This window comes from Drosophila hydei, unplaced genomic scaffold (assembly GCF_003285905.1).
Source record: "Drosophila hydei strain 15085-1641.00,03,60 unplaced genomic scaffold, DhydRS2 tig00000290-arrow-arrow-pilon, whole genome shotgun sequence".
NCBI lineage: Eukaryota > Metazoa > Arthropoda > Insecta > Diptera > Drosophilidae > Drosophila > Drosophila hydei.
The window spans coordinates 1,270,613-1,293,736 of record NW_022045704.1 but is presented as its reverse complement, the minus strand read 5'-3'; the positions used below and the strand labels follow the sequence as shown (position 1 = coordinate 1,293,736).

Below are 23,124 nucleotides of genomic sequence, written 5' to 3'. Positions count from 1 at the left end.
TGTAGTCTATGGTGGAGTCAGGCAGTGCTCTAAGGACTCTGCCGTTTATTAGATCATATCCAGGGGATTTTTTTGCCTTCACTCTTCTGATGTGTTCAAGAACCTCTTCTTTTGTACATCCAGTTATCTGGTCTTCAGCTGGGAGGGGCGAGAGAACGATGTCTTCTGTTGCTTCGATTTCTGAGGCCTCTGCGGTAATCACCGGCGTGAATTGGTCTTGAAGGTGGTTTGCAAAAGCCTCAGCTTGAGCTTCGTCTCCAATGTGCCAGGAACCAGAAATGCTCCGAATGGGATGACGTCGTATTGGCTGCCGTTTGAGCTTTCTTGTAAATTTCCATAATTGAAACTCTGCGTCAGTGGGCGATTCAGCTCGTACCAGCGCATCGCTGATACACCTCTTTTGAAGCAGGGCGAGAGCAGCTTTAAGATGCCTCGTGGCTTCGTTGTACATGGATTTGGCATCAGGCGTGCGTAATCTTAACCAGCGTCTCCTGGCCCATCTTTTGTGTATTAGTAGGTGTTGGGCCTCCAAGGTGAGGGGGATGTTGTACGGAGACTGTTGTCTTGTTTGGCAAGATGGTGGGGCGGCTTGGTGCGCAGCTTTGACTATTTCTTCCTGCAGTTTGTTTGCTGCGTAGTCCACGTCTTCAGGAGTGTTAAGTTCCATTTCTATGTGCAAAGAGTAATGGAGCTCGCGCCTAAAGACTCCTAAATCTGATCCTGCTGGCAGTAGTTGTTTCCTAATGGGCAAGGGCTGTGGCTGCGCGTGGATTGTGACTATTAGTGGCAGGTGGTCAGAGGATAGGTCCAAGGATTCTTCAATGGTCAATTGCCGGTCACAGATGCCTTTGTAGACAGCGAAGTCGATTGCCGAGGGCCTGTGTCCATTAATTGGGTAACGGGTGGGGGCTCCAGTCGCCAATATGCTGAATTGTAAGTTTTGAATCGCCTCAAATATGACTTCTCCGCGACGATTCGCACTATTGCTTCCCCAAAATGGGTGCCATCCATTCCAGTCGCCGCCGATGAGGGTCTTATTCAACCTTTGGCCTAGAACCTGTTCCATGTGATGATCACACAGACCAGTGTTTGGCGGAAGATAAATTGACGCAACTTCGATCGCTCCAATAGACGTAGGCAGGGTGATGGCTGAGACCTGCATTGTTGCGTTGCAAATTGGCAGTAAAGGTGTATGCGGTATTGTTGCTCGTATGAGGATTGAGGATCCACCAAAGCAGTTTGCTCCTTCACCATGAGCCTGATAGTGTTCGTATCCGAAAATTTGTGTAGTGGGGCACTCATGAGTTTCTGTTATTAACATTATATCTATGTTTTCTTGTGAGAGAAACGCAGCCAGTTCCTGAGTCTTGTTTCTCAGGCCATTGGCGTTCCAGATACCCACACGTAAAGCCATTATTTGTAGGCAAGCTTGGTTATGATGGCCATTAAACTGTTTAGCATGGTTGCTTGTTGGGATTGTACTTCTCGCATCGCTTTGAGCTCGGCATTAATTGCGTCAAACTGACGTTGTTGTTGCTGAAGCATTTCAGTGAACAAAGTGTCACTTGTGGTATTCTTATTTGACGGTCCACCTCTAGCGGCCTGTGCGTAAGAAACACCACTAATAGGCGTTGCAAAGCTCGTGGCTTGGGTAATGCTCCGGGGCCTTGTAATTTCGGAAGCAGTACTCGGACCCGTAGACGGTGTTTGTGTGGGACTCCTTTTTTGTGCTGGGGATTGCAATTTGCGCAACCGCTTGTATACTTGGCAGCCCTTATAGTTGGCTGGGTGCTGTAACTCACAGTGCACACAAGTTGGTGCCTGGTCCTTTTCGCGGGTGCAGTCTTTGGATGCGTGTTTCCCGGCGCAACGCACACATCTGGGAGCTTTGTGGCAGTAGCGTTGTGTGTGTCCAAATTCTTGACAGCGATGGCATTGTGTCAGGTCGTTGTATCTTCTTGGCAGTTCCACTGTGCAGCGTTGCCTGCAGACAACTCGAATGTCCAAAATTTCTTTGTTGTTGGGGGCCTGAGCCACGTCAACAAAAAATATATTTAGCGGTGTTTTGTCCATACGGCTCAGTGGGTTGTGCACATTTGTAATTGTGTGGCCTTTGGTTTCCAATTCCTTTTTAATTAGTGTTGTATCAGTGCTGGAGTGAAGCCCTTTGAACACGACTCTATATGGTTTGTCCTCCTTAAGCTGGTAGCAGTGGAACTCCAATTCCAGCTTAGTAAAGTGGTCTATAACTCTGCGATAGTCCTCACTGCATTGGGTTAATACACCTATGTTATTCTTCTTTGGCTTAATTACGTATGATTTAGCATCAATTACTTTATCTATTATCTGTTGAAGTAGGGCCACAGACTTGATGTTTGGACACCATATGGGGGGCGGACGAGGTTTCGGTGTAGTTTGCTGGTCGGTCAATACTGGGGCTTCTGGAGCTACAGGTGATTCGCTGTAGTCTTCATCTTCTTCTACGAGCAGTGAAAATCGATTTTCTGATATTAATGCTGCATTGCTGGTGCTTGGTTCGTCGAAGATGAGCCTTTTCTTGATGGTTTTTGGTGAATTTGGCTGTTTACGTTTCGTGTTTTTGTTGTTAGTGATGCCTTGCACGGAGGCGATATCTATTTTTGAGTTTATTGGCATGATGGAGGCTTGCCTATTTGCCATCACAACGTTAAGCTGGGCTTGCATTTCTGCATTTACCTTTACAGCTGTAGCGAGGTTATTGACATTAGATGTCATCGCGGATTGTGCTTTTGAGTGCAGGCGCACTCGCGCCAAGCGACGAAATTTCGTAAATTGCAATTAAAGCAATTGAGTTACGCGGAAGCAAGCGATAAGAAAACGCTGCGTGTGCGGTTTTTGTTGCTGTTGCGTTGAAGAATGCACCGCAAAGTTCTATTTTTAGAACTCTGCAGCAGTAGAGCTTAAGCGAAGGCTGTTCGAATTCACGTCTTTACAGGTCGAACGACTGATCGCGATTGAAATTTTTAAATTTAAAAACCAATGAAATGGAACATTAAAAAAAATAGCTTCTTTAAATATTTTTTCTGCTTTCTGTTTTTTGCACCAAATTTTAAGACTTTTAATCCAATAGAATTAAGAATTTTATTAAATATGAATAAAATATTTAACTGAATTTCTATCATATGCATATATGTTTATGTATATGTATATATGTATATATATATATATATATATATATATATATATATATATATATATATATATATATATATATATATATATATATATATATATATATATATATATATATATATATATATATATATATATATATTGATTATAATTTATAATTATTAAATAAATTGGAAATCTTTTCCATTTCCTTAGAATATACAAATATACTCCAATCGAAAAGCCATGCAATTCCAATAATAAAATTATCACCCGGCTTCCAAGAAATACCCAACCCAACCCAACCCAAGCCAACCCAACCATACACCCACACACACACTCTCACACATACAGAAACCCTCTTACAGGGGCGAGCGATTTAGTCGTTGCGTCTGACGATCTACAAGTGCTGAAAAGTTGATTGCACTGCGTGTCAGACTTTTGCTAAAGCAAATATTGTTTAATAACATTTTTAAAAATAAAATTTACTGATTACACGCGCGACTGCAACGACAACGACAGCGACGGCAGCAGCGAGCGAGGCAACAGTGGGACATCGGCCTCGGACCTATCCCAAGACAACAAAAAAGAAAAAAATTAAATAAATAAAAAATAGAAAGCAACAAAAAAATGATATGCCCCAGAGTCGAGTGACTCGAAGCGATTTACTACTGTAAGATGTACTGTGAGCTGCCAGATTGAAAACTATATTAATAAATATAACTAATATTCGTATCTAAGCCATATCGATGCGGCGCCACATTATACCATTAGAGGCATGTTACGTCCCTCTTGAATGGAGCGCATAATTTCCATAATCAGAATAAAGATGAGAAAGTTTTCGATCGACTGGCGCAGCAGCATGACGACTACTTGCTCGTTCTGCCATCGATCGCTGGACACCCACACCAGATTATCATCGCCCAGGGCATCCTGAATCGAGCGATTCGTATATCTGTAGGGATACAGCAGATGCACTCCAATCCGCCAGAACAGCACAAAAAATATGCTGGGACTTTTTGGCATTCGGTTATCAAATCATCTTGGACACAACACTCATCACACACTTACGCCATGTTTAGCCGTAGGGCAGCAGCTCTTAACTTAATCTGCCTTTCCCTAATTTTGGTGTTTTTTTTTTATTTTTATTTTTATTTAAATTTATTCAATGAAAATTTTGTAACTGCTTACGTCAACTGTATAAAAGGCTGCTTTGTATAAAATGGTCTATGTTCTGGAAGGAATATGTATTTAAAACCTTTGTGTTTAACTAATTCTAACTAAATTTCAATTTTCCATCAAATTCAAAAAGACGTTATTTAGCTGGTGCGAAACCTTGCTAGAGCGTTAGTCAAGACAGCTTGTGCTAGAGCGAGACGACCATATTCGTTGCTAAGTTTTATAGCAGCCAGCTTTAGAAGATGAAACAAAATAACTGTTATTTAAAAAGTGAAAAACTAACAGAAAACAAAATTTAAATATAAATAAATACACATAAATAAATATAAGAAATATAAAAATATTTATACCATTTACTCAGACAAGGTAATCAAAGTGGACCAAGGACCACAGACAACAGTATAATCACAGTCTTTAGGCACCTGCTGCACAGCATAAAAACTATCCAAGTAGCTCAAGTTGGGCGGTTGCTTGCCAAGTTGGCCGTGTGCACACCAGCCACTAGCCCAGAGTCGTCCACAACTGCGTTGGATGAGCGTGTGACGAGAGCCGGCGTAAGCCTTTAGAGGAGCACAAAGATCAGTTTCTTCAGCAGCTGCACAACATGGAGGCAAATCCTGCAGTTGAGGCAAGGGATAAACCGTGGGCTCCTTAAGCAAGCCATCCGGTTTCATGACGCGCATGCCCAGCTGGCCATTGCAATTCCAGCCCCAAACGTAGAGGTCGCCAAATGCGGAGATTGCTGCACTATGCCAACCACCAGCCGCAATATGTATTATCTAAAGAATAGGAATTAGTTGAATAACAAGATAACGAATGACACACCTGACAAAATGACGCACGAGTCTATTTACTTACCTTAATACCCGCCAGAGGCTCGAGTAAAAGGGGTCGCTCTTCCACACCCAAAGTCTCGTGACCCAGTTGCCCACGTCTGTGAAATATGCAAATGCCTTAAATCAGAGTCAAATTAATGACTAAAGAAGTCTTACAGCCCGTTGCCCCAACTGTAGACATCGCCATTGCCGTTGAGCAGCAGCGCGTGCTCGTGTCCACACTCGAGCTGCTGCACACGCCACGCACCTTGCGGAAAGCGATGCAGGCAACTGGGTATGCTGTAGACAGCATTCCTTGCACTGATGGCCACGTTGATATGCGAGCCACAGGCAATGTGGGCAACTGAGATTGCCTCGGCTGCCTTTGCTTGGCCAAATATGTCTCGCTTTGCAGCAGCTGTCTCTAGTTTGATGGGCAGCAGTGTAGCACTCAGCTTCGCTTGCAACTTATATAACTGACCATTCTGTAGCAACACCAGACAATGTGCATCACATGCAGCCAGAGCTTTAATCTCTGCAGCTGCATGCACTTCCAAGCTTTCGTCTGGGCTAGAGTCGAGCAGACCTTGCAGCCATAGCTTGTTGCCCATAGCAAAAGCCGTGTAACGCCAGCTCAGAGCAACAATTGCATTCCCTTTGCTATCACCTGGTGCAGTGATTTCTATAAAGGATTTAAACATACAGAATTAGCATTTAATTTGAGCACATCAACTTGTTGCACACTTACGAACCGGTTAGGGCATTGACTCGACCGGAAGTGCGTTCCGTGTTGCTCGCATTGTGCTGACCAAATGCATTGAAGCCCGTAAATAGCAACCGTCGCATCTTCCGCTTCTCGGAGAGCGTTTGCGCAGCGGGGCGATTCGAAACGGGGCGCTACCTGTGTCTGCTCTGTTGCTCTATTGTGTTTGGTCGACCGTTGTTCAGTTGCTAGCTAGCATTGCACCTGTAATGTTGTCGTTGTTTTTGGTGGTGGTTTTTAATCAGTTTTTCAAATTCAAGTGCTAGAAATTAATTTAACCGATCGTCGCCGAACGTGCTAGTATTGCAGTTGTTTGACAAAATGGTAGGTTGTACACCCACTCATTACATATCGTTGAGCAAATAATAGTACTAGTAATTATAGTATTTTATATTGTTTTTAAATCGCCTCGAATTATCCAATTTATAATTTGTTTATTATATGTTGTTGTCATGGCAACGTGAGCATGGGAGCACATCGATAACTTGCACTCATCACCAGCTGTTGCTGAAAGAGTGTGACCAGCTGAAAAAGCACGAAAGCTCACTCGATAATATCGGTTTGCATACAACGCGCCAATTAATCGCATTTTAAAAATTCAAATTGGATATCTAGTCTATAAAATGTAACTAGCTGCAACTTTTCTATAGCTTGCTGGATAATGTTGATTTGCATAAAAGGCGTTAACTAATTTCAACAAATTTCTTTCATTACAGGGTCTACTTTCTTTGCTGCGCAAGCTGCGCCCCAATCCCGACAAGGAGGCGCGTATTCTGCTGCTCGGCTTGGATAATGCCGGCAAGACAACAATTCTCAAACAACTTGCATCCGAGGATATAACTACGGTGAGTATTATGGAACAGATGCGCTTTTGCTTTCCTAATAGACATTACAATCATTCGCAGGTCACGCCTACCGCCGGATTTAACATCAAGTCCGTAGCAGCAGATGGCTTCAAATTGAATGTCTGGGACATTGGCGGCCAATGGAAGATAAGGCCCTATTGGAAGAACTACTTTGCCAATACAGATGTCCTGGTAATTGCGCTCGCAATATGATAATCATCAGCTACTCTTGAATACTCTTTTTACTATGCTAGATCTACGTTATAGACTGCACGGATCGGACTCGCCTCTCGGAAACAGGCAGCGAGCTCTTTGAGATGCTCATGGACAATCGCTTGAAGAGAGTGCCCCTGCTGGTCTTTGCCAACAAGCAGGACTTGCCCAATGCCATGACTGCCTCCGAAGTGGCCGAAGCGTTGGGCCTGGTGCGTCTGGAAGACCGCAGCTGGGAAATAAAAGCCTGCACAGCTGTCGATGGCACTGGCATCAAGGAAGGCATGGACTGGGTGTGCAAAAATATGAAAAAGTAGTTGTAAAAAAGAGGAAAATGTAAAATGAAAACAGCCAATGCTGATGTGAATATTGTTTGTTTAAAAGAAAAAGTAATTAAAAGTGCCTTTAAACATTTATAACATTATCATTTTGTTGACACCCAATTGAAAATTGTTACCCATCGTAGTAGACAAATCTTAGTAGTAGGTTGTATATGGGTGACACTTTCCAAAATATAAACAAACACAAACAAATTGCAATAGCCCTAAATGTCTAATCTATACAAAGGCGTGGCCACATTTCTGGGCAAGCTGCGAAAGTCGCCAAAGCCGGAGTTCAATGTGCTCATCCTGGGCCTCAACAATGCGGGCAAAAGCACATTAGCGGCCCGCCTCGGCATGGAAACCGATGATGCCGTAAGAGCAAATTGATTTTCGATTTTATAGCATTTCCTATATACCGTTAAGACAGGTAAAGCAAGTTACTCCTACGGTTGACCTTACGGAAAGACATTTGAAATTTAAGAAACTGAGAGTTTGTTTACGTGACTTGAGTGGCCAATGGAGAATGCGTCAGTCGTGGCATACATTCTATCAGGATGCCAACATATTGGTAGGTGGAACCCATGAATCCCAAACTAGCACCGCTAATGAGGGCAGCTGGCCTCGTCCATAGATCTTTGTTATCGACAGCTCGGATGCATCTCGTTTGAGCGAGGCACGCTGTGAGCTGTGCGAGGTTCTGCTCGACGAGCGACTCTCACACGTACCTTTGCTGCTTTTGGCCAATAAACAGGATGCATTTGGTGCACTTCCCAGCTCCATGATTATTGAGCTGCTGGGCCTGAAGCGCATCGAGGGACGTCCTTGGAAAATATACGAATGCTCCTCATTGGCAGGCGTGGGCATCGATGTAAGATTCATAGAACATATGTTAGATTGATGTATTTTTATTGAAATACTTCTCCCCCTTAGAGTACAGTCGATTGGATCTACGAGCGATTGAAGCACATGAAGCCAGCAAGTCTTTTTAGTAAGTTTTTCACTCCTTATTTTTTGTTTGGACCCACATGCTTATTGGATCGTCGGCGCCACGGTATGGACGATTAGTAAAATTTATGTAACTGGCACAAATCGAATAATTTATTATTCATTTCGAATACAAGTGAAAGAACTAACAACAAATAGGCCATGACACACACCAAAGACGATACGAAGTGACAGAATCGAGTCCATTTGTATTAAGTTTGTATACATTTGCATTGGATAACTAAAAATTAATGTTGCTACATGGACTTAAAATGTTCGCAGCAACAACGAAATTTTACTACACTTAGAATAATGAATTAAATGAGTTTTAACTAATCCCAATAAGATAAATATTAATGAAAACGTAATGTTTATGTTTATTAGTCAACAAATATAAAAATATCTAAATACAATTCAATGAAATTGACAAAAATATTGAACTGGCTTTGTTATTAAACTAGCAAAGCTCAAGTAATATTGTTTCTTTGCTTCGATGAGCTTTAATAACAGTTTGAGCATGTCGTAAAAATTGTTGTCATGTAATTCCATTCTGCAAGAGTAAGCATATATGTGTGTGTGTCTGTGTGTTAAGTTTGCATAAAGAACGAAAGAGAATTGAAGCTAAAGCATTGACTTTGACCACACCATAGCAAGAAGACCGACACAAAGAATGTGTGTGTAAAAAGAAAGTGGGTAGAAAATATAAACAAAGTTAAAAGCTAACAACACAGCCATAGAACGGCGCAAAAGTATTTTTATACACACACACACATACTCAGGCAAACACACGTCATGTACATGTTTATGCGGGAAGCAGTCTGACGTGGACAACCAGCAAGGCGCAGGCGTGAAGAATGAGCAAAGGGAGGGAGAGAGAGAGAGAGAGAGAGAGAGAGCGCGCGCGCGCAAGTTCGTGCTCAAAGCGGAGGAGAGCGCGCAGTGAGCACAGCTGTGCTCGAGATCGAATGCAACATGTTGCAGCGGCTCAGACGGGCGACTTAAGAAGTGTTACACACCGACTTCAAAGCACAGAAGAAAGAAAGTTTTCGTCTGGGTTGGCTGTGCTTGCTGCGCTACGGGCTTAAACACACATACCTATGCGTCAACATATATATGTACATTCATAATTTACTGTAGCAGAATAACAAACGATTTGGGATTTTGTCTTGCAATTTTTCAAGCCAGTGAAGCGTCGGCCGAGTTGCTCGTGTTGTTGTTGCTGTTTAATTGGCCCAGCAACAAAAGAAATAATAGTTAAATTAAAAAAAAAAAAGTATCTCAAGTGTGTGATTGTGAAAGTTCTTGCCGAAAAGAATATAAAGAAAAATAATGTATGTGAAACGGGCGCTGCTTTTGCTGGCGTTGTTCTGCGCACAGCCGTATGGTCATGTGGCTCACGAGGAGGAGTCCAATCCGTTACTGGACATGGCATCTGTCTTCATACAGGAGGCATTGTCGAATCACAATGGCGGCGGCGGCGGTGCTGCCGGCGGCGCTGGCTCTGGATTGGCAGGTGTCGCTTCCCTAATTGGCAGCTTTATGCAGGCCAATGGCAAAGCTGGTGGAGGCGGCGGCGGCGGTGGTGGAGGCGCGGCCATGCAAATCCTTTCTGGCCTAGGCAGCATGCTGGCCAACAATGCACGTGGCGGCAATGGAGCTGGTGGAGGCTTCGATCCCTCAATCATTGGCAATGTCCTGGAAATGTTTACCCATGGCGATGACGAGGATACGGGCGACGCACAGAAGCGCAGCAACAGCGGCGGCGCCGGCGGCGGTTCTGGTATTGGCCTGGACACCATTTTGCAAGTGGCATCCGCTTTCATGGGCAACCAAGGCGCAGCCGAAAAGCCCGCCACACTACCGCACCAGAAGCAAAAGAGAGCCGTCTCCGATGAGGAGCCAGAGTCGGAAAATGGTTTCATGAATCTGTTGCCTCTGGTCATGCAAGCAGTTAGCTCCTTCGCCGGACCCGAGGGTCAGCACACGCAGGAGCGCCACAAGAGCCATGCATGGGTATTGCCCCCGTTCCTGGAGCATGTGCACGTGCTGTGGGATCATTTCTCCAACTCGGAACTGGCAGATGCGCTCTACGAGAAGTCTGGCGTCAACAAGATAATGAAGGTATGTTCCGATAATTCTTAAAATTTTGATTTTATATTATGAGTAGGCAGAGGCGTGCTATATGTAATCGATAATTATTAATCGATTTTTTTTGGTTTCTTTACGTAAAGGGCTTCAAGGGTCGCGATGGCAAGGTCGATTACGATAAACTGTTCGAATCACTGAATAATCAATCCTTCCGTCGTCGCTGGATCAAATCGGCCACATTGTACTTGGCTGATTGGGCCAGTTATATAGCGAATCCGGAAAACTATCTCAGGTGAGTGGCTCCCGGTTGATCGATGCGTGTTAATTAGGGAACACGATTTTCTGTCTTAACGGTATTAAGCCGTTTAGCACCCTACTGTGATACGATTCTAACTCTCAGCGATTCCTACGTCTAATTGCAATACAAATGCGAGTACATTTTTAAAGCAACGCAACAGCTTCGTGCTGCCGTTGCCTGTAGAGTTACCGTTAGCTGCTACCTGTTTGGCATCGAACATGTTTGAAGCCAGCTCGGTCGCTCGCTCGCTTACCTTTTGACACACTTTTTTAGTGCTGGCAGCTTTTAGAACATGATTGTTAATCTGACTGGTCAACAACAATAAGAAGAAGGGGAAGAGGCAGAAGAAGGAAAGAGAATACAAGTCCAAATCCAATTGCAGGCTTCGCTTTTTCGGATTTGGGTGTGCGCGCACGCGCGTTTGCTTGTGTGCGTGTCTTTGCCTGTGTCTGTGTGTGTTACAGTTACAAAGACGATGGCATCATTAAGCATACAAATAAACCATACGAATGCCAGAACGGTTAATTTTGTATGCACGGTTCTTCTTATTCTTGTTGTTGTTGTTGTTGTTGGCAAAACCTGTTTGATGAGGAAGTGGGCCAAAGGCAAAGCAAATACTTGAGTGGAGTATATTTGGGTCAAGCTAAATCAACACACAATACACATGCAAAACTTTTGGCACTTTTGTAGACGCCCTCGCGCATCATCATGATGATCATCATCACCATCATCAGCAACATCATCATGATCATTGTTATTAGACAACAATAATAACTTCCACTTTCTAGCGGCCCTTTCACTCTAATAATGCTGCGTCAGCATTATATGAGCAACAATTTGATTTTCCTTTTCTTTTTTCTTTTTGCACTTTCCACAGATACTTCCAGACGGCGCAAATCATGTTTAACGGTCTATTGAAATCTCAAGGTTATCCCAAGCAGACCTACTTCGATCCGGCACGCCCTAGCGAAACAATTTCGAATCTATTGAACCACGTGGCCAAGCATCATTTGAATGTGAAAATTGATTCGCGTCAATACGTGAAGCCCGCTGTTGGCTATGCCAAGGAGCTGCTCAAACTGGGCCAAGCACGTGGCCTGCTGCAGTTCAATGCCACCGAGATCAGTGATCGATTAACGGATACGCTCAACCTAGAAGTAAGTTCAAGCTACAGACTGAATTGGAATTGAAAACAAATCAAATCTAAGCCAAGCAGATAGCACAAATGCAATTAATTACGCTACAACAATTTTCTCTTTTTCCTACGATTGTTCGATAAACGCATCAAAACAGGTTATCGAACCGGTGCTAAAAGTCCATCGCGCCTACAGATACATCTCTAAGTCGCCGCAATGCGATCGCTATGTGCTCTGTCAGCTAAATGCAGCTGCTCTCGAGCAGCAACAGCAGCAAGAGTCGAAGAAATCGAAGACTGCCTCAGCAGCTGGCGGTCTCATTGCTGGCGTTAGTCCAAAAATTGTTAAGATCGGCAGCATGGGCGCCGCGATCTTCATTAGCACTGAAACCGGTACACCGTTCTGGACTCTATTCGGTGTAATCAATGCGCCATATAATTGCGAGGTGAGCATCCGTCTAACCATTCCAATGTTTACCGTTATACTATTTGCTATTTATCGATCAATTGTGCTGCACAGGTTAAGTATCCAGTCGACTGCATTGGCTTCCACGAGGGCGAGGCCAAGGTGACCACGGAATACGTGCACAACGAGTTGTAGTTGCTCCAACTACCAACGACGACTGTTAAGCGTGCTTATTAGGATGATATAGTTTTAATAATTGATATTTAAATTAAAAAAGAAACGGAAAACAAAACAAAAAATTTCAAATGTAAATAGTATTACGAACCGCAATAAATCTTAATTTTATTGGATGTCTTGTGAAGTTTAATGGTTCCTCACGTATGGCGCAGAGCTCGATGAGGTAATTTACTCTTATATATTTTTATTTTATATATCTTTTAATATATAATTGGTGTTTTTTTCAAGCATTATGTTATATATATAGTATATATATGATATGCTTAATAGATTTTTCTTCATTCTACATATTTAACATTTATCTTTTTATATAGAAATTTATTTTGAATCATATTTTCTTGCTTTCAATAAGTCACGATTTGCATTAAATAAGATTTCTACTTAGTTTTCATAAAACTATATGAAAAATTTGCCAAACTTAATGCAAAAATCAAATATACATATTTTGTTTTAAAAAAGTTGTATATATAAATATATGTGTATATGTTTTATATGCCTTTTCATTCGGAAAACGTCCTGTGTAGTGCGGCGCTACTATTTTTATGAACAGAGCTGTATAAAAGCACCAAAGAAATATGAAAAATCGATGGATAGACGTATGAAAATTAATTAAATAATTAATACATTCTTTTTATTATATATATAATATAAATACTAAATACAAATACATATATAGAAATATTTAACTCATTTTCAACTTGTTTCAATGTGAAATGTTGAACTTTTATCTGTTGTTCGCTTATCTTTAAGTTCATTGAACAACAAAAGTTGTAGGACTTAAAAAAGATAAAATCTGTTTGTTTACTAGTCTGTAAAACTAACTATAACTGGTAAGATAGAAGCTACTTGAATTACAATGAAGCTAATGGGAGGTACTTCAGCTACAATTTACAATTATTAAGCCCGAGTGGATAGATACTTAAGTACCTATGCTCGATGTCTCTTTGAAATAACATACTAACATAGTATAGTACAGTAAATTGATCCGAAAACAACCCCAGCAGAAGTTTAGATGTTGTGGGTGGGGTAAACCGAGTGGGATAGATTTGTGCCGAGGCATTAAGCATTAAGCATTAAGCGTTGAGCACTTGGCTGACAATTTCAGCTGCTGCACTTTACAATCGCGATTGCAGAGAGCCGGTTTTATTTCGGTTGGTGCAAAAACAAGTTCAAGTTGCGGAAAACTTAGATGGATTCCCGTTAGCCTCACTTTCACCGCACGCTTGGGCTGACTTTCCACTTGGCTGTTGCTGCCAGTCGTTGGCAGACAGTGCAGAGAAAAGGTAGCAACAGACATGCAGCTCACCTATCGAGAATTGGATGCGGATATAGTGCGGCGCACAAATGCGGTATTTCCAGTGCAGGATTGCTTTGTGGAGGTGCTGCCGGATCGGCTAGTGATACCACGCAAGTACATCGAAATGGGTGAATCCATACGGGATTTGCCCATCTACAAAGATGACGTTTGGATGGTGTCGTATCCACGCACCGGCTCGACATGGGCGCAGGAGATGATCTGGCTGCTGGGCCATCAGCTGGACTACGAAGCGGCCAAACAGGATTTGCGCATGCGAGCACCCTTGATCGAGTTGTCCGCACTGTTCAGCACGGATCACCATCAGTGGGTGTCGTACGTATAAGACAACTTGCCTACATCTTACAGGTACACAAGTATAGCTCTAACATTCATACAGCGATGCCTTTGGCAACACAGTGGAGCTGGTAAAGAATCTGCCACGCCCGCGCTATGCACGCTCGCACCTCTCCTGGCAGCTGCTGCCCTCGCAATTGGATACGATCAAGCCAAAGATTGTGTACACTGCACGCAATCCCAAGGATCTGTGCGTATCCTACTACCACTACTGCAAGTTGCTGCATGGCATCAATGGAGACTTTGAACAATTTGTGGAACTCTTTCTGGGCGGGCACACGCCCATGGGCTCGTATTGGAAGCATGTGCTGCCCTTCTGGAAGCGCAGCTTCGATGACAACGTATTATTTATCAAATACGAGGATATGGTGCGTGATCTGCCTGCCGTAATAAAACGATGTGCTCAATTCCTGAATGTTTCGGAGCTGCTCAGCGACGACAATATGAAGAGAATTTGCCAACACCTTCAATTTGATAGCATGCAAAGCAACGGGGCTATCAATATGGAAACGTTAATTCCACAGCGGGAGACGAAGTTCATACGCAAGGGCAAGGTTGGCGACTGGCGAAATCATATGACTGATGAAATATCGGAACGATTTGATTCGTGGTCCGAGCAGCATTTAAGGGGAAGCGGACTTACATTTGATTACGATTAGGCCAATATTCTTACATATATGGTGCGCACTTTTTATATACATCAGTAAAACAATTCTAATTATGGATATAAAATACTTTTACAGGATTTCAAGTTTTTGCCTTGCTAGCCATTCTACCAACGTTTGAATGTATGTTTACATTAGTATGTTAAGATAATTTCACCACTTAGCAGCTGTAAACACAACTGAGAAGTACGGTGTGTGTTAAATGGACACTGTGACGTCACAAAGCCAAAAGCGCGCGCGTGAAACATTGAACGAAAAATAAAGTAATTTAGTGTATATTTAATACGTTCATATCAATAAACAAATGTAATACACCATGCTTAACTCATGTATATTTAAAACAAATAAAATATGTATTTGATTAATTTATAGTTTTATATTTTAGAAATGTGAGTTCAATGCACCTTTGGGGATGCAATATTTGCATATCAGAGTGAGTTGCATATTGAAATTCACCACACTGTTGCGCTGAGTAAGGTGCTCAATTGTAGCTTGCACTACAATATCAACATCATCATTTATATAAAACTTAATTTGATTTGTTGATATTAATCGAACATTAAATAAAGCATTTAGCATTTGTTGCTGAATAATCAGAAACAAGTAGAATTTAAAATTTAAACTGCGCAATTTACCGGTAAGAGTATAGCATGCTGTTATTAACAGTATGCAGCTATGTTAAGTTTGCGAAAATCGTAACATAAAACAAACAAAGAGAGTACAAAACTAGACAAACTGCTGCAGTGCTGCAGTTTCGCATCGTATTTCTTTGTTGTAACAACAAGTGTCCGCAATTTTAATACAAACGTTCACCAAGGTAGCATTATTAGCGTCTTCGCCATTTATTGTTTGCCTGGACAACAATAACCGCGCCGTGTGACTCATCAAAATTAATATTCACAGGGTAATTTTTAACAATGGCCGCCAACAGCAATATCAACAACGAAATAGAGTCCACAGACCAGGTAGGCATTCGCGTCGAGGCTGGTACCAACACAGACGACTTAACCGATGCCTTTGGCTCCGTGGGCTCAAGCAACAGTGCATCGACCTCGACAAATTACAACCAAAGTAGCTTTGGCAGCGGCGCCATCGGTCAGCTGGCATTGAATGGCTACGGTTCGTCTGGCTATCACAAATATGTAGCCAAAATGGTGACCGATCGACATGCAGCCGAATACAATATGCGGCACAAGAATCGCGGCATGGCCATCATCTTCAATCACGAGCACTTCACTGTGCAATCCTTGAAGGCGCGCGCAGGCACAAATGTCGACTGTGAGAACTTGTCTCGGGTGCTCAAGCAGCTGGATTTTGATGTTAGTGTGTATAAGGATTGTCGCTATCAGGAGATTCTGAGCACAATTAAATATGCTGCGGCACAGAATCATGAGCACAACGATTGCATTTTGGTGGCCATACTCTCGCACGGAGAAATGGGCCATATATATGCGAAGGATACGCAATATAAACTGGAAAATATCTGGAGTTACTTCACAGCCAATCATTGCCCCACACTGGCGGGCAAGCCCAAGTTGTTCTTTATACAGGCCTGCCAGGGTGATAGTTTGGATGCGGGCGTCACCATGGTATCTGGTCGCACCGAAACGGATGGCGACTCCTCTATGAGCTACAAGATACCCATCCATGCCGATTTCCTGATTGCCTACTCCACCATACCGGGCTTCTATTCGTGGAGGAACACCACACGTGGCAGTTGGTTCATGCAGAGTCTGTGCGCTGAGCTGGCCGCCAATGGCAAGCGTCTGGACATACTCACCCTGCTCACCTTCGTCTGCCAGCGTGTCGCTGTTGACTTTGAGTCCTGCACACCAGACACTCCAGAAATGCATCAACAGAAGCAAATACCCTGCATTACGACAATGCTAACACGCATTTTGTTATTCAGCGACAAGGAAAAGGCACCGGCCGCACGCAATTAACTTCAGACTAATCGAGCTGCTGCTGAAGCAGAGTGATAAAAAAAATTGGATATGCGAAGACCTCAAAACAAACACAAATAATTACTTAATTAAGCAAATTCTGAAAAACTCGAAAATCTTACATTTTTTATACAAATGGAAAACAAAAAAAAAACCTGGTGCAATTTTCCTATGCCAGCTCCTGCCATGTCTTTGTCTTTCCTGCCTGCTATGCGTCTCGTGTCCGTCATATTTTTTATATATACATATATACTTATATAACAATTTATATCTCTTAATCTTGTTAAGCTCAAAACTTAATTTCTAAAGTTTATATACAAATTTTTACTTTTATATTTACACTATATAATTTTAGAAAGAATAAAATGAACAATTATTTGACTTGCTAAATAAAGTATATTAAATGAAATGAATTGACCTCTGCCTGTGACTCGATCAGACCATTTAGGAACGTGCACGACCGCACATAAAGGAAATTTTTCCGATTTGGTGCGTCAAGTTGACCCACGTCCGCTGAAAAGGAAGTGACGGATGTATGCCAAAATTGACCACTAGACGACCTCGTGGCACTTTGAATACCCATTGAAAATGGGCAAATATGGTATGATGTTTCTGTGATATATGCAATTACTCTCGATCAGGCTCAACAGCAACAGACATCGATAACAAATCGATCAGGCTATATCGAGCTTCAGTTATTCGAACTTAAATATTTCGCACATCTCAAGTGCGAAGGTAATAACAAGTTTAGAATGTAAAGTTTACGCAGATCGAATAGTTCTCGTTCAATATCACATTCCACATTGAGTTTTATAATCACAAGCGAGTGACGTGAGTTAGTTTGTGTGTTAGTGTGTGTGTGTATGTGCATTTTACTATTTCTGTCTTGAGATAAGTTAGAATGATTGAAGCAGAAAGCCCGCTAGAAATGCAGGGTATCTCATAGTCGTTGTTTATGATAGCATCACTTCAATTTATTCGTTAAGGCTTGACACGACAGATTCCAAAAATAAAAAGCAGACATTGAATTTGACTTAAAGCACTACGGGGACACTTGGCTCTCTCAATCGGCACATCAATCGTTAGAGGCTAGATAAATGCACGTTTCTGATAGAAAGTAATTTGAGTTCAAAATCAAATAGAACATAGAATTTTGCTCACAATTTTGCTGGGTTGCTCGCTTAGATATGACCACCAGCCTTTAGCTTAGCCACCAGAGCATCCACGTCGGCAACAGCAGCGCCCGCTTGACGCACTGGTGGATCTTCAACAGATATAACCTCAATGCGTGGCGTGGTATCTACGCCCAGATCTTTGGGTGTGACCTTCTTCAGGGGCTTCTTTTTGGCCTTCATGATGTTAGGTAACGTGGCATAACGTGGTGTATTCAAACGTAAATCTGCGCTGAGTACCGCTGGCAATTTGGTCTTGATGGTCTCCAGGCCGCCGTCGATTTCACGAGCGATCGTTAAGCCCGCATCCGTCTTCTCCACCTTGTTGCAGAATGTGCCTTGGGGCCAGTCCAAGACGGCTGCGGTCATCTGTGCCGTCTGATTGGCATCATCATCAATTGCCTGCTTGCCCAATATAACTAAGTCAGCCTTTTCGTCCAGTGCCAGCTTGGCAAGTATTTTGGACACATGAATTGGCTGCAGCAGATCATATTCAGCTGCTGATACCTCAACGTGCACGCCACGATCTGCGCCCATGGCCAAGGCAGTACGAATGACCTCTTGCGATTGCGTGGGACCCACAGACACGGCAATTACCTCAGTTGCCAGCTTCTTCTCCTTCATCTTGACAGCCTCCTCGACGGCAATCTCGTCGAAGGGATTCATTGAGTGCTTAACACCTTGAGTAACAACGCCATTTTTCTCCGGCTTCACGCGCACCTGAAACAGTCCCAATCGAAAGACATTTAATTAAAAATAATAAAAACGATTACGCAAAACGAAGCGCAACAAGTGATAAGAGGAAGCATCTAACGGAGCTTCATACTAAATTTACTCACCTTAACGGCATAGTCGATCACACGCTTTACACCAACCAAAACACGAGCCATTTTCTAAGAAATTTGAAACTAATAATTATATATATACCTAATTTAATTTTATTAATCGTGCACTATGTTAATTTACCTCTCGAGCAACAGCAGATATTGTTGAATATAAGAGGGGGTGGTTGGGGGTCCAAAGGTTGTATTTGCCGCAGCGTTGCCACTTACATAAAAGCGTTGCCAGACTATTAGTATGTTGATCATTGAAGGTAGTATGCTGATGTTAGAAGCTCATATTGTTATACTTTTATATATAAGCTATTTATTATATTATAAAATTTGTAAATAAATAAATTAAATAAAAATTATAAGCGTCATATTTCTGTTATTAAAATAATATTTAATATTTTAATAATATATTATTAGAATATTATTGCATTAATATTTTACCCACTAAATTTTGCAAGCGTATGAGCTGCGTACCCTGCCTGGACGCGCAGCTTACAGCTGTTTTGCTATCTTTTGTGCATAAACTAAAGTGAAAGCGCAAAGTATTTCGCAATAGAAATCATTCCAAGTCCAGAACCACTTAAGAATTAAGAAGATGGCCACAAACGCTCCTCTTATTATGCGAATAATGGCATTGTCCATTAACACTGCCAAACGCGCCGGCGTCATCATACGCGATGTCCTCAAGCAGGGCGACCTGGGCATTGTCGACAAAGGCAAAAATGATCCACAAACAGAAGCTGACCGTTCTGCACAACGATGCATTATCGCATCGTTGGCAAAGAAGTTTCCCAGCATAAAGATTATTGGTGAGGAGGGCGGATCCGATTTGAATGTGTGCGATGATTGGTTGGTCGGCGAACAGGATGAAGCATTCCTTAAGCAAGACTGCCCGGCGGATTGGAAAGATGCACAGCCTGAGGACTTTGTAATATGGGTTGACCCACTAGATGGCACTGCAGAGTTTACACAAGGTGACTTGCTTTACCGCTATACTAGTTATAACAAACTTCTATCTGAATGTATTTTCCATCTTAGGATTTGTGGAACATGTGACAGTGCTCATTGGCATAGCTGTAAAGAACTCAGCTGTAGGTGGCATTATTCATCAGCCATTCTATAAACAATCCAGCGGCGAGTTGGGCCGTACAATTTGGGGTCTCAAAGGCTTAGGCACTGGTGGATTTACGGCTGTGAAACCGCCAGCAAATGAATTTATTATCACAACCACCCGCTCGCATTCCAATGCATTGCACCAGAAGGCAGTGGATGTATTCAATGCCAGCAAAGTGCTTAAGGTAGGTGGGGCCGGCTTTAAGGTGCTTCAATTGCTTGAAGGTAAAGCACACGCCTATGTATTTGCTACGCCCGGTTGCAAGAAATGGGACACTTGTGCACCGGAGGCTGTGCTGGAGGCAAGTGGCGGCACCCTGACCAATATTAATGGCGACCATTACGAATACCATGAAAATGTGGAGCATGTCAATCGACGTGGTGTGCTCGCCAGCAGTGGCGAGAATCACCAAGAGCTGGTTGAGAAAATCCCGGTAGAAGTACGACAGGCCGTAGGCGCTACACAGACGTAATCAGTAATCTACTTTTATTTGTTTGTTTTGTTTTGATACAATTATAAATTAAGTAATAACAAAGAGAAGTAAAAATTTGGATTATGCTTTATCAATTATTAAAAAAGTAAAAGAGATATACAAATGACAAACTGACAATTCATATAATAATAATCGTGGTCGTGAATCGACAATATTTTACATTTAGCAACTACTGTTGTTGGAATTGTTCAAGAAACGATTGCGCTTTGCCTTGGCCACTTTGCAAGAGTTGACGGATGCGGCAAAGCGCAGGGATTTGACCGACTCCTGAAAACAATCCTGGAACGGCGAGACATTGATAAACATGAGGGTTTTGGAATTACCACCTAATGCAGGCATCAACAAATGGGTTAGTTTTGAGTTGCGATACGGTATATGATCCTGTTTTTGGAGCAGTGCCAAAATCACATTCGTTAGTTCAGAGAGCGAACGATTTATGTTTTTCGTTTCGGTCATTCTTATGCTAGTCTTTGGCGATTCTGAGCCCGCCAAATCGACCAAGTTGATGGAGCCCACAGATACCTCCTGTTTCTCAACATGGCGGCCGATCAGTTCCAGCTTGGTGACCGCATGTGAACGCGAGGAACGCTCATTTCCCACTGTAGATGCTGTGGCACGATTCATTTTGGCCAACTGCATTAACTGGCGCAATTGATTGGGATCTGTGACAGTTTCCTCCGTTATGTTTGACACATAGATTTCATTCTTGTTGCAATTTTTGGCCATACGTATTTCCATTTCCTTTTGTTCATTGCTCAGCAGATCGTACAACACTTCATTGTATATTTCTAAAAATGTTGCCTTTATATCATATTCCCAGCCCAAATTGCGATAGTTTTTGATAGAGTCAAAAAGTAGATCGACTGTGCGTGGTATAACACCCACATTGTCGGGCACGCCGTCCATCGTGTACGTCTTTCCACTGCCCGTCTGGCCGTAGGCAAAGATGCATATATTGTAGCCATCGAGTGCTGATTGAATCAATGGAGCAACCATTTCAAAAATACTATTTTGATTCGAGTTCGGATGAAACACCTGATCGAAACTAAATAACTGTTGTCCCATCTTATTCTTGGCCTGAGCATCTAAGCTCTGAAGTTCCACTGTCGCCTCGTCATGGTATATCCAATTGCACATCAAACGATCCAATTCAGATTCAAGTGGCGGACGCACTCGGCAGAAGACTCTTATATTGCCACGCAAATCCATGACGAGGTTGTGCAGTTCCTTGCGCTCTATATTCGACTGGAACAGCTGCTCCCTGCATAAGTTCAGGTCGGCAGCCAACTGTTCATTGCTTCGCATGAGCTCCTCGTTCCGACTACGCAGATCTAATACCTCCGCGGAGAGGATTTCGTGCTCTGCTTTAACTTCCTGTAATACAGTATATAAAATATCATGCTTTACAATGTGTTAACCTTGTGGCTTACCTGATGCGTAACTTTAAGATCTTGCAATTCCAGTTTTGTCTCTCCTAATGTGCTGGTTATCATCTCAATTTTTTCCGTCTGCTGCTTCACTTGACGCTGCAGACAGTCGTTATCTGTTTGAGAATGCTTAAGTGTTGATTCCGTAGCAATTAGTTTGGTTTGTGTCTCTTCCAGTTGCATGGGCAGCGTTTCCAGTTCGCCCATTTCATTAATTTGCTTCTCATATTTCGTTTTAAGCGCCTTATGTTTTTCCAGTAAGTCATGAAAGCGCGCTTTAAAATCGTAAGGAGCAATGCGCTTGGGTCCAACTCCTCCGCCACCAGCAGCTGTTGCAGAGGGTTTGGTTTTGTTAGTCGTCGCTGTCGCTGTTGCTGCCCGCTGTAAAGGACGCGTTGAACTAGTCGACGGAGCCGCTGATACTGGATTACGCTTAACTGGGACTGATCCCGCTCGGGCCATACGAGTCGTAGAAGTTGAATTCGAACTCGTTGTTGAAGTTCCAACATGTCGAGGGAATTTCGTCGGAATGGTTGGCAAATTGGGCACACCGGTGCGTTTAAGATTCTGCCGCAATTCGGTGATGTCACAAGCTGATCGGCTGCGCCGCAATTTTAGCCGGTTTGGTCCACTCAATTTCATTGAATCGGGCGAGGTGGCTCGAGCTACGTGGTAAATATGGTTAAAAATTAAATAATTAAAATGTTTAATTTTAAAAAATACCTCCTTGTTGTTTTAATGCTTGCGGAATGTTTTGCAAGTCTCTCGTTAGCGGCTGTATTGTTGTTGAGCCGCTGTATATTAAATTTGCACTAGTAGCCGCTTTTATACGCTCAGTGGGTAATATTGGCTTAATCGCCTGCGTGGGACGTTTTAGGCCTGTCGGCTTAGGTAAACGTGATTCCATTATAGTTTTGCTTTCTTTATGAAATTTGTTTTTAAGAATTCCGATACGGCGATCAGCAAATGCAAGCGACGCCAATTTTACATTCGCGCCGTTAAGTTTGGATGTAGAGTTGCATGAATTAATCAATATCGATAATTCACGTAATCGGTATGAAGTTAGTTCCCAATTTTTATCGCTTTCCAGCACTGTTTAAAGTATAGTTTTTATAAGGCGGTTTAAAATTTTGTATGCTTTTCCATGCAGCAATTTTTGCAATTAATAAGTCATGACATTCCCTTCATTAATATATCGCTCAGAAAAAAACCTAAGGCACCATATTAGACACCAAACATAATTTAACATATTAAATCAACAGTGCGTAAGCGCATATTTACACATAAAGCTTACAGACGAATTATGACAAATCGATAACAATATAAATTTTGAAACTTTGTCTAGTACGATATTGACTTCAAGTTAAGACACTCAAGGTTCCTAAAAAAT

At 42.4% G+C, this 23,124-nt stretch overlaps 10 protein-coding genes across 13 annotated transcripts; 6 read left to right on the top strand and 4 right to left on the bottom strand.

Moving 5' to 3' along the window:
• Positions 1–3,778: 3,778 nt before the first annotated feature.
• LOC111594821 lies at positions 3,779–4,607 on the bottom strand. Its single transcript, XM_023308286.2, has 2 exons — positions 4,222–4,607; positions 3,779–4,165 (listed from the first exon to the last, which is right to left on the bottom strand). The coding sequence occupies exons 1-2, from the start codon at positions 4,224–4,226 to the stop codon at positions 3,913–3,915; spliced, it is 258 nt and encodes an 85-aa protein (XP_023164054.1). The 5' UTR covers positions 4,227–4,607; the 3' UTR covers positions 3,779–3,912.
• Positions 4,608–4,664: 57 nt separating this feature from the next.
• Positions 4,665–14,864, bottom strand: LOC111594804 (RCC1 domain-containing protein 1). Of its 2 annotated transcripts, XM_023308266.2 has the most exons (5): positions 14,731–14,864; positions 5,897–6,111; positions 5,322–5,826; positions 5,188–5,263; positions 4,665–5,108 (listed from the first exon to the last, which is right to left on the bottom strand). In XM_023308266.2, exons 2-5 carry the CDS (start codon positions 5,988–5,990, stop codon positions 4,683–4,685), a joined length of 1,101 nt encoding a protein of 366 aa, XP_023164034.2. In that variant the 5' UTR covers positions 5,991–6,111; positions 14,731–14,864; the 3' UTR covers positions 4,665–4,682. The 2 variants fall into 2 exon arrangements, with proteins under 2 accessions (XP_023164034.2, XP_023164035.2); XM_023308267.2 differs by lacking the exon at positions 14,731–14,864 and having other exon boundaries at positions 5,893–5,967.
• LOC111594808 (ADP-ribosylation factor-like protein 3) lies at positions 6,110–7,320 on the top strand. Its single transcript, XM_023308270.2, has 4 exons — positions 6,110–6,231; positions 6,624–6,752; positions 6,813–6,944; positions 7,007–7,320. Exons 1-4 carry the CDS (start codon positions 6,229–6,231, stop codon positions 7,280–7,282), a joined length of 540 nt encoding a protein of 179 aa, XP_023164038.1. The 5' UTR covers positions 6,110–6,228; the 3' UTR covers positions 7,283–7,320.
• LOC111594807 (ADP-ribosylation factor-like protein 3) lies at positions 7,426–8,631 on the top strand. The gene is made up of 4 exons (XM_023308269.2): positions 7,426–7,660; positions 7,716–7,856; positions 7,920–8,156; positions 8,219–8,631. Exons 1-4 carry the CDS (start codon positions 7,514–7,516, stop codon positions 8,351–8,353), a joined length of 660 nt encoding a protein of 219 aa, XP_023164037.1. The 5' UTR covers positions 7,426–7,513; the 3' UTR covers positions 8,354–8,631.
• On the top strand, positions 9,305–12,509 carry LOC111594803. The gene is made up of 5 exons (XM_023308265.2): positions 9,305–10,393; positions 10,504–10,652; positions 11,536–11,815; positions 11,952–12,239; positions 12,314–12,509. The coding sequence occupies exons 1-5, from the start codon at positions 9,602–9,604 to the stop codon at positions 12,392–12,394; spliced, it is 1,590 nt and encodes a 529-aa protein (XP_023164033.2). The 5' UTR covers positions 9,305–9,601; the 3' UTR covers positions 12,395–12,509.
• On the top strand, positions 13,657–14,910 carry LOC111594805 (estrogen sulfotransferase). The gene is made up of 3 exons (XM_023308268.2): positions 13,657–14,066; positions 14,131–14,767; positions 14,831–14,910. Exons 1-2 carry the CDS (start codon positions 13,732–13,734, stop codon positions 14,744–14,746), a joined length of 951 nt encoding a protein of 316 aa, XP_023164036.1. The 5' UTR covers positions 13,657–13,731; the 3' UTR covers positions 14,747–14,767; positions 14,831–14,910.
• Positions 14,911–15,459: 549 nt separating this feature from the next.
• Positions 15,460–17,108, top strand: LOC111594818 (caspase). Its single transcript, XM_023308279.2, has 2 exons — positions 15,460–15,569; positions 15,656–17,108. The coding sequence occupies exon 2, from the start codon at positions 15,670–15,672 to the stop codon at positions 16,693–16,695; it is 1,026 nt and encodes a 341-aa protein (XP_023164047.1). The 5' UTR covers positions 15,460–15,569; positions 15,656–15,669; the 3' UTR covers positions 16,696–17,108.
• Positions 17,109–17,634: 526 nt separating this feature from the next.
• On the bottom strand, positions 17,635–18,912 carry LOC111594820 (electron transfer flavoprotein subunit beta). 3 transcript variants are annotated; one of them, XM_023308285.2, is made up of 4 exons: positions 18,834–18,912; positions 18,707–18,760; positions 17,857–18,587; positions 17,635–17,784 (listed from the first exon to the last, which is right to left on the bottom strand). In XM_023308285.2, the coding sequence occupies exons 2-3, from the start codon at positions 18,755–18,757 to the stop codon at positions 17,877–17,879; spliced, it is 762 nt and encodes a 253-aa protein (XP_023164053.1). In that variant the 5' UTR covers positions 18,758–18,760; positions 18,834–18,912; the 3' UTR covers positions 17,635–17,784; positions 17,857–17,876. The 3 variants fall into 3 exon arrangements, with proteins under 3 accessions (XP_023164053.1, XP_023164052.1, XP_023164050.1); XM_023308284.2 differs by having other exon boundaries at positions 17,636–17,802; positions 18,707–18,775; positions 18,834–18,868; XM_023308282.2 differs by having other exon boundaries at positions 17,638–17,802.
• A 223-nt stretch (positions 18,913–19,135) lies between these two features.
• On the top strand, positions 19,136–20,312 carry LOC111594819 (3'(2'),5'-bisphosphate nucleotidase 1). The gene is made up of 2 exons (XM_023308281.2): positions 19,136–19,674; positions 19,739–20,312. Exons 1-2 carry the CDS (start codon positions 19,296–19,298, stop codon positions 20,284–20,286), a joined length of 927 nt encoding a protein of 308 aa, XP_023164049.1. The 5' UTR covers positions 19,136–19,295; the 3' UTR covers positions 20,287–20,312.
• A 140-nt stretch (positions 20,313–20,452) lies between these two features.
• LOC111594816 (protein claret segregational) lies at positions 20,453–23,077 on the bottom strand. Its single transcript, XM_023308278.2, has 3 exons — positions 22,458–23,077; positions 21,738–22,399; positions 20,453–21,681 (listed from the first exon to the last, which is right to left on the bottom strand). Exons 1-3 carry the CDS (start codon positions 22,639–22,641, stop codon positions 20,470–20,472), a joined length of 2,058 nt encoding a protein of 685 aa, XP_023164046.1. The 5' UTR covers positions 22,642–23,077; the 3' UTR covers positions 20,453–20,469.
• Between the last annotated feature and the right edge of the window lie 47 nt (positions 23,078–23,124).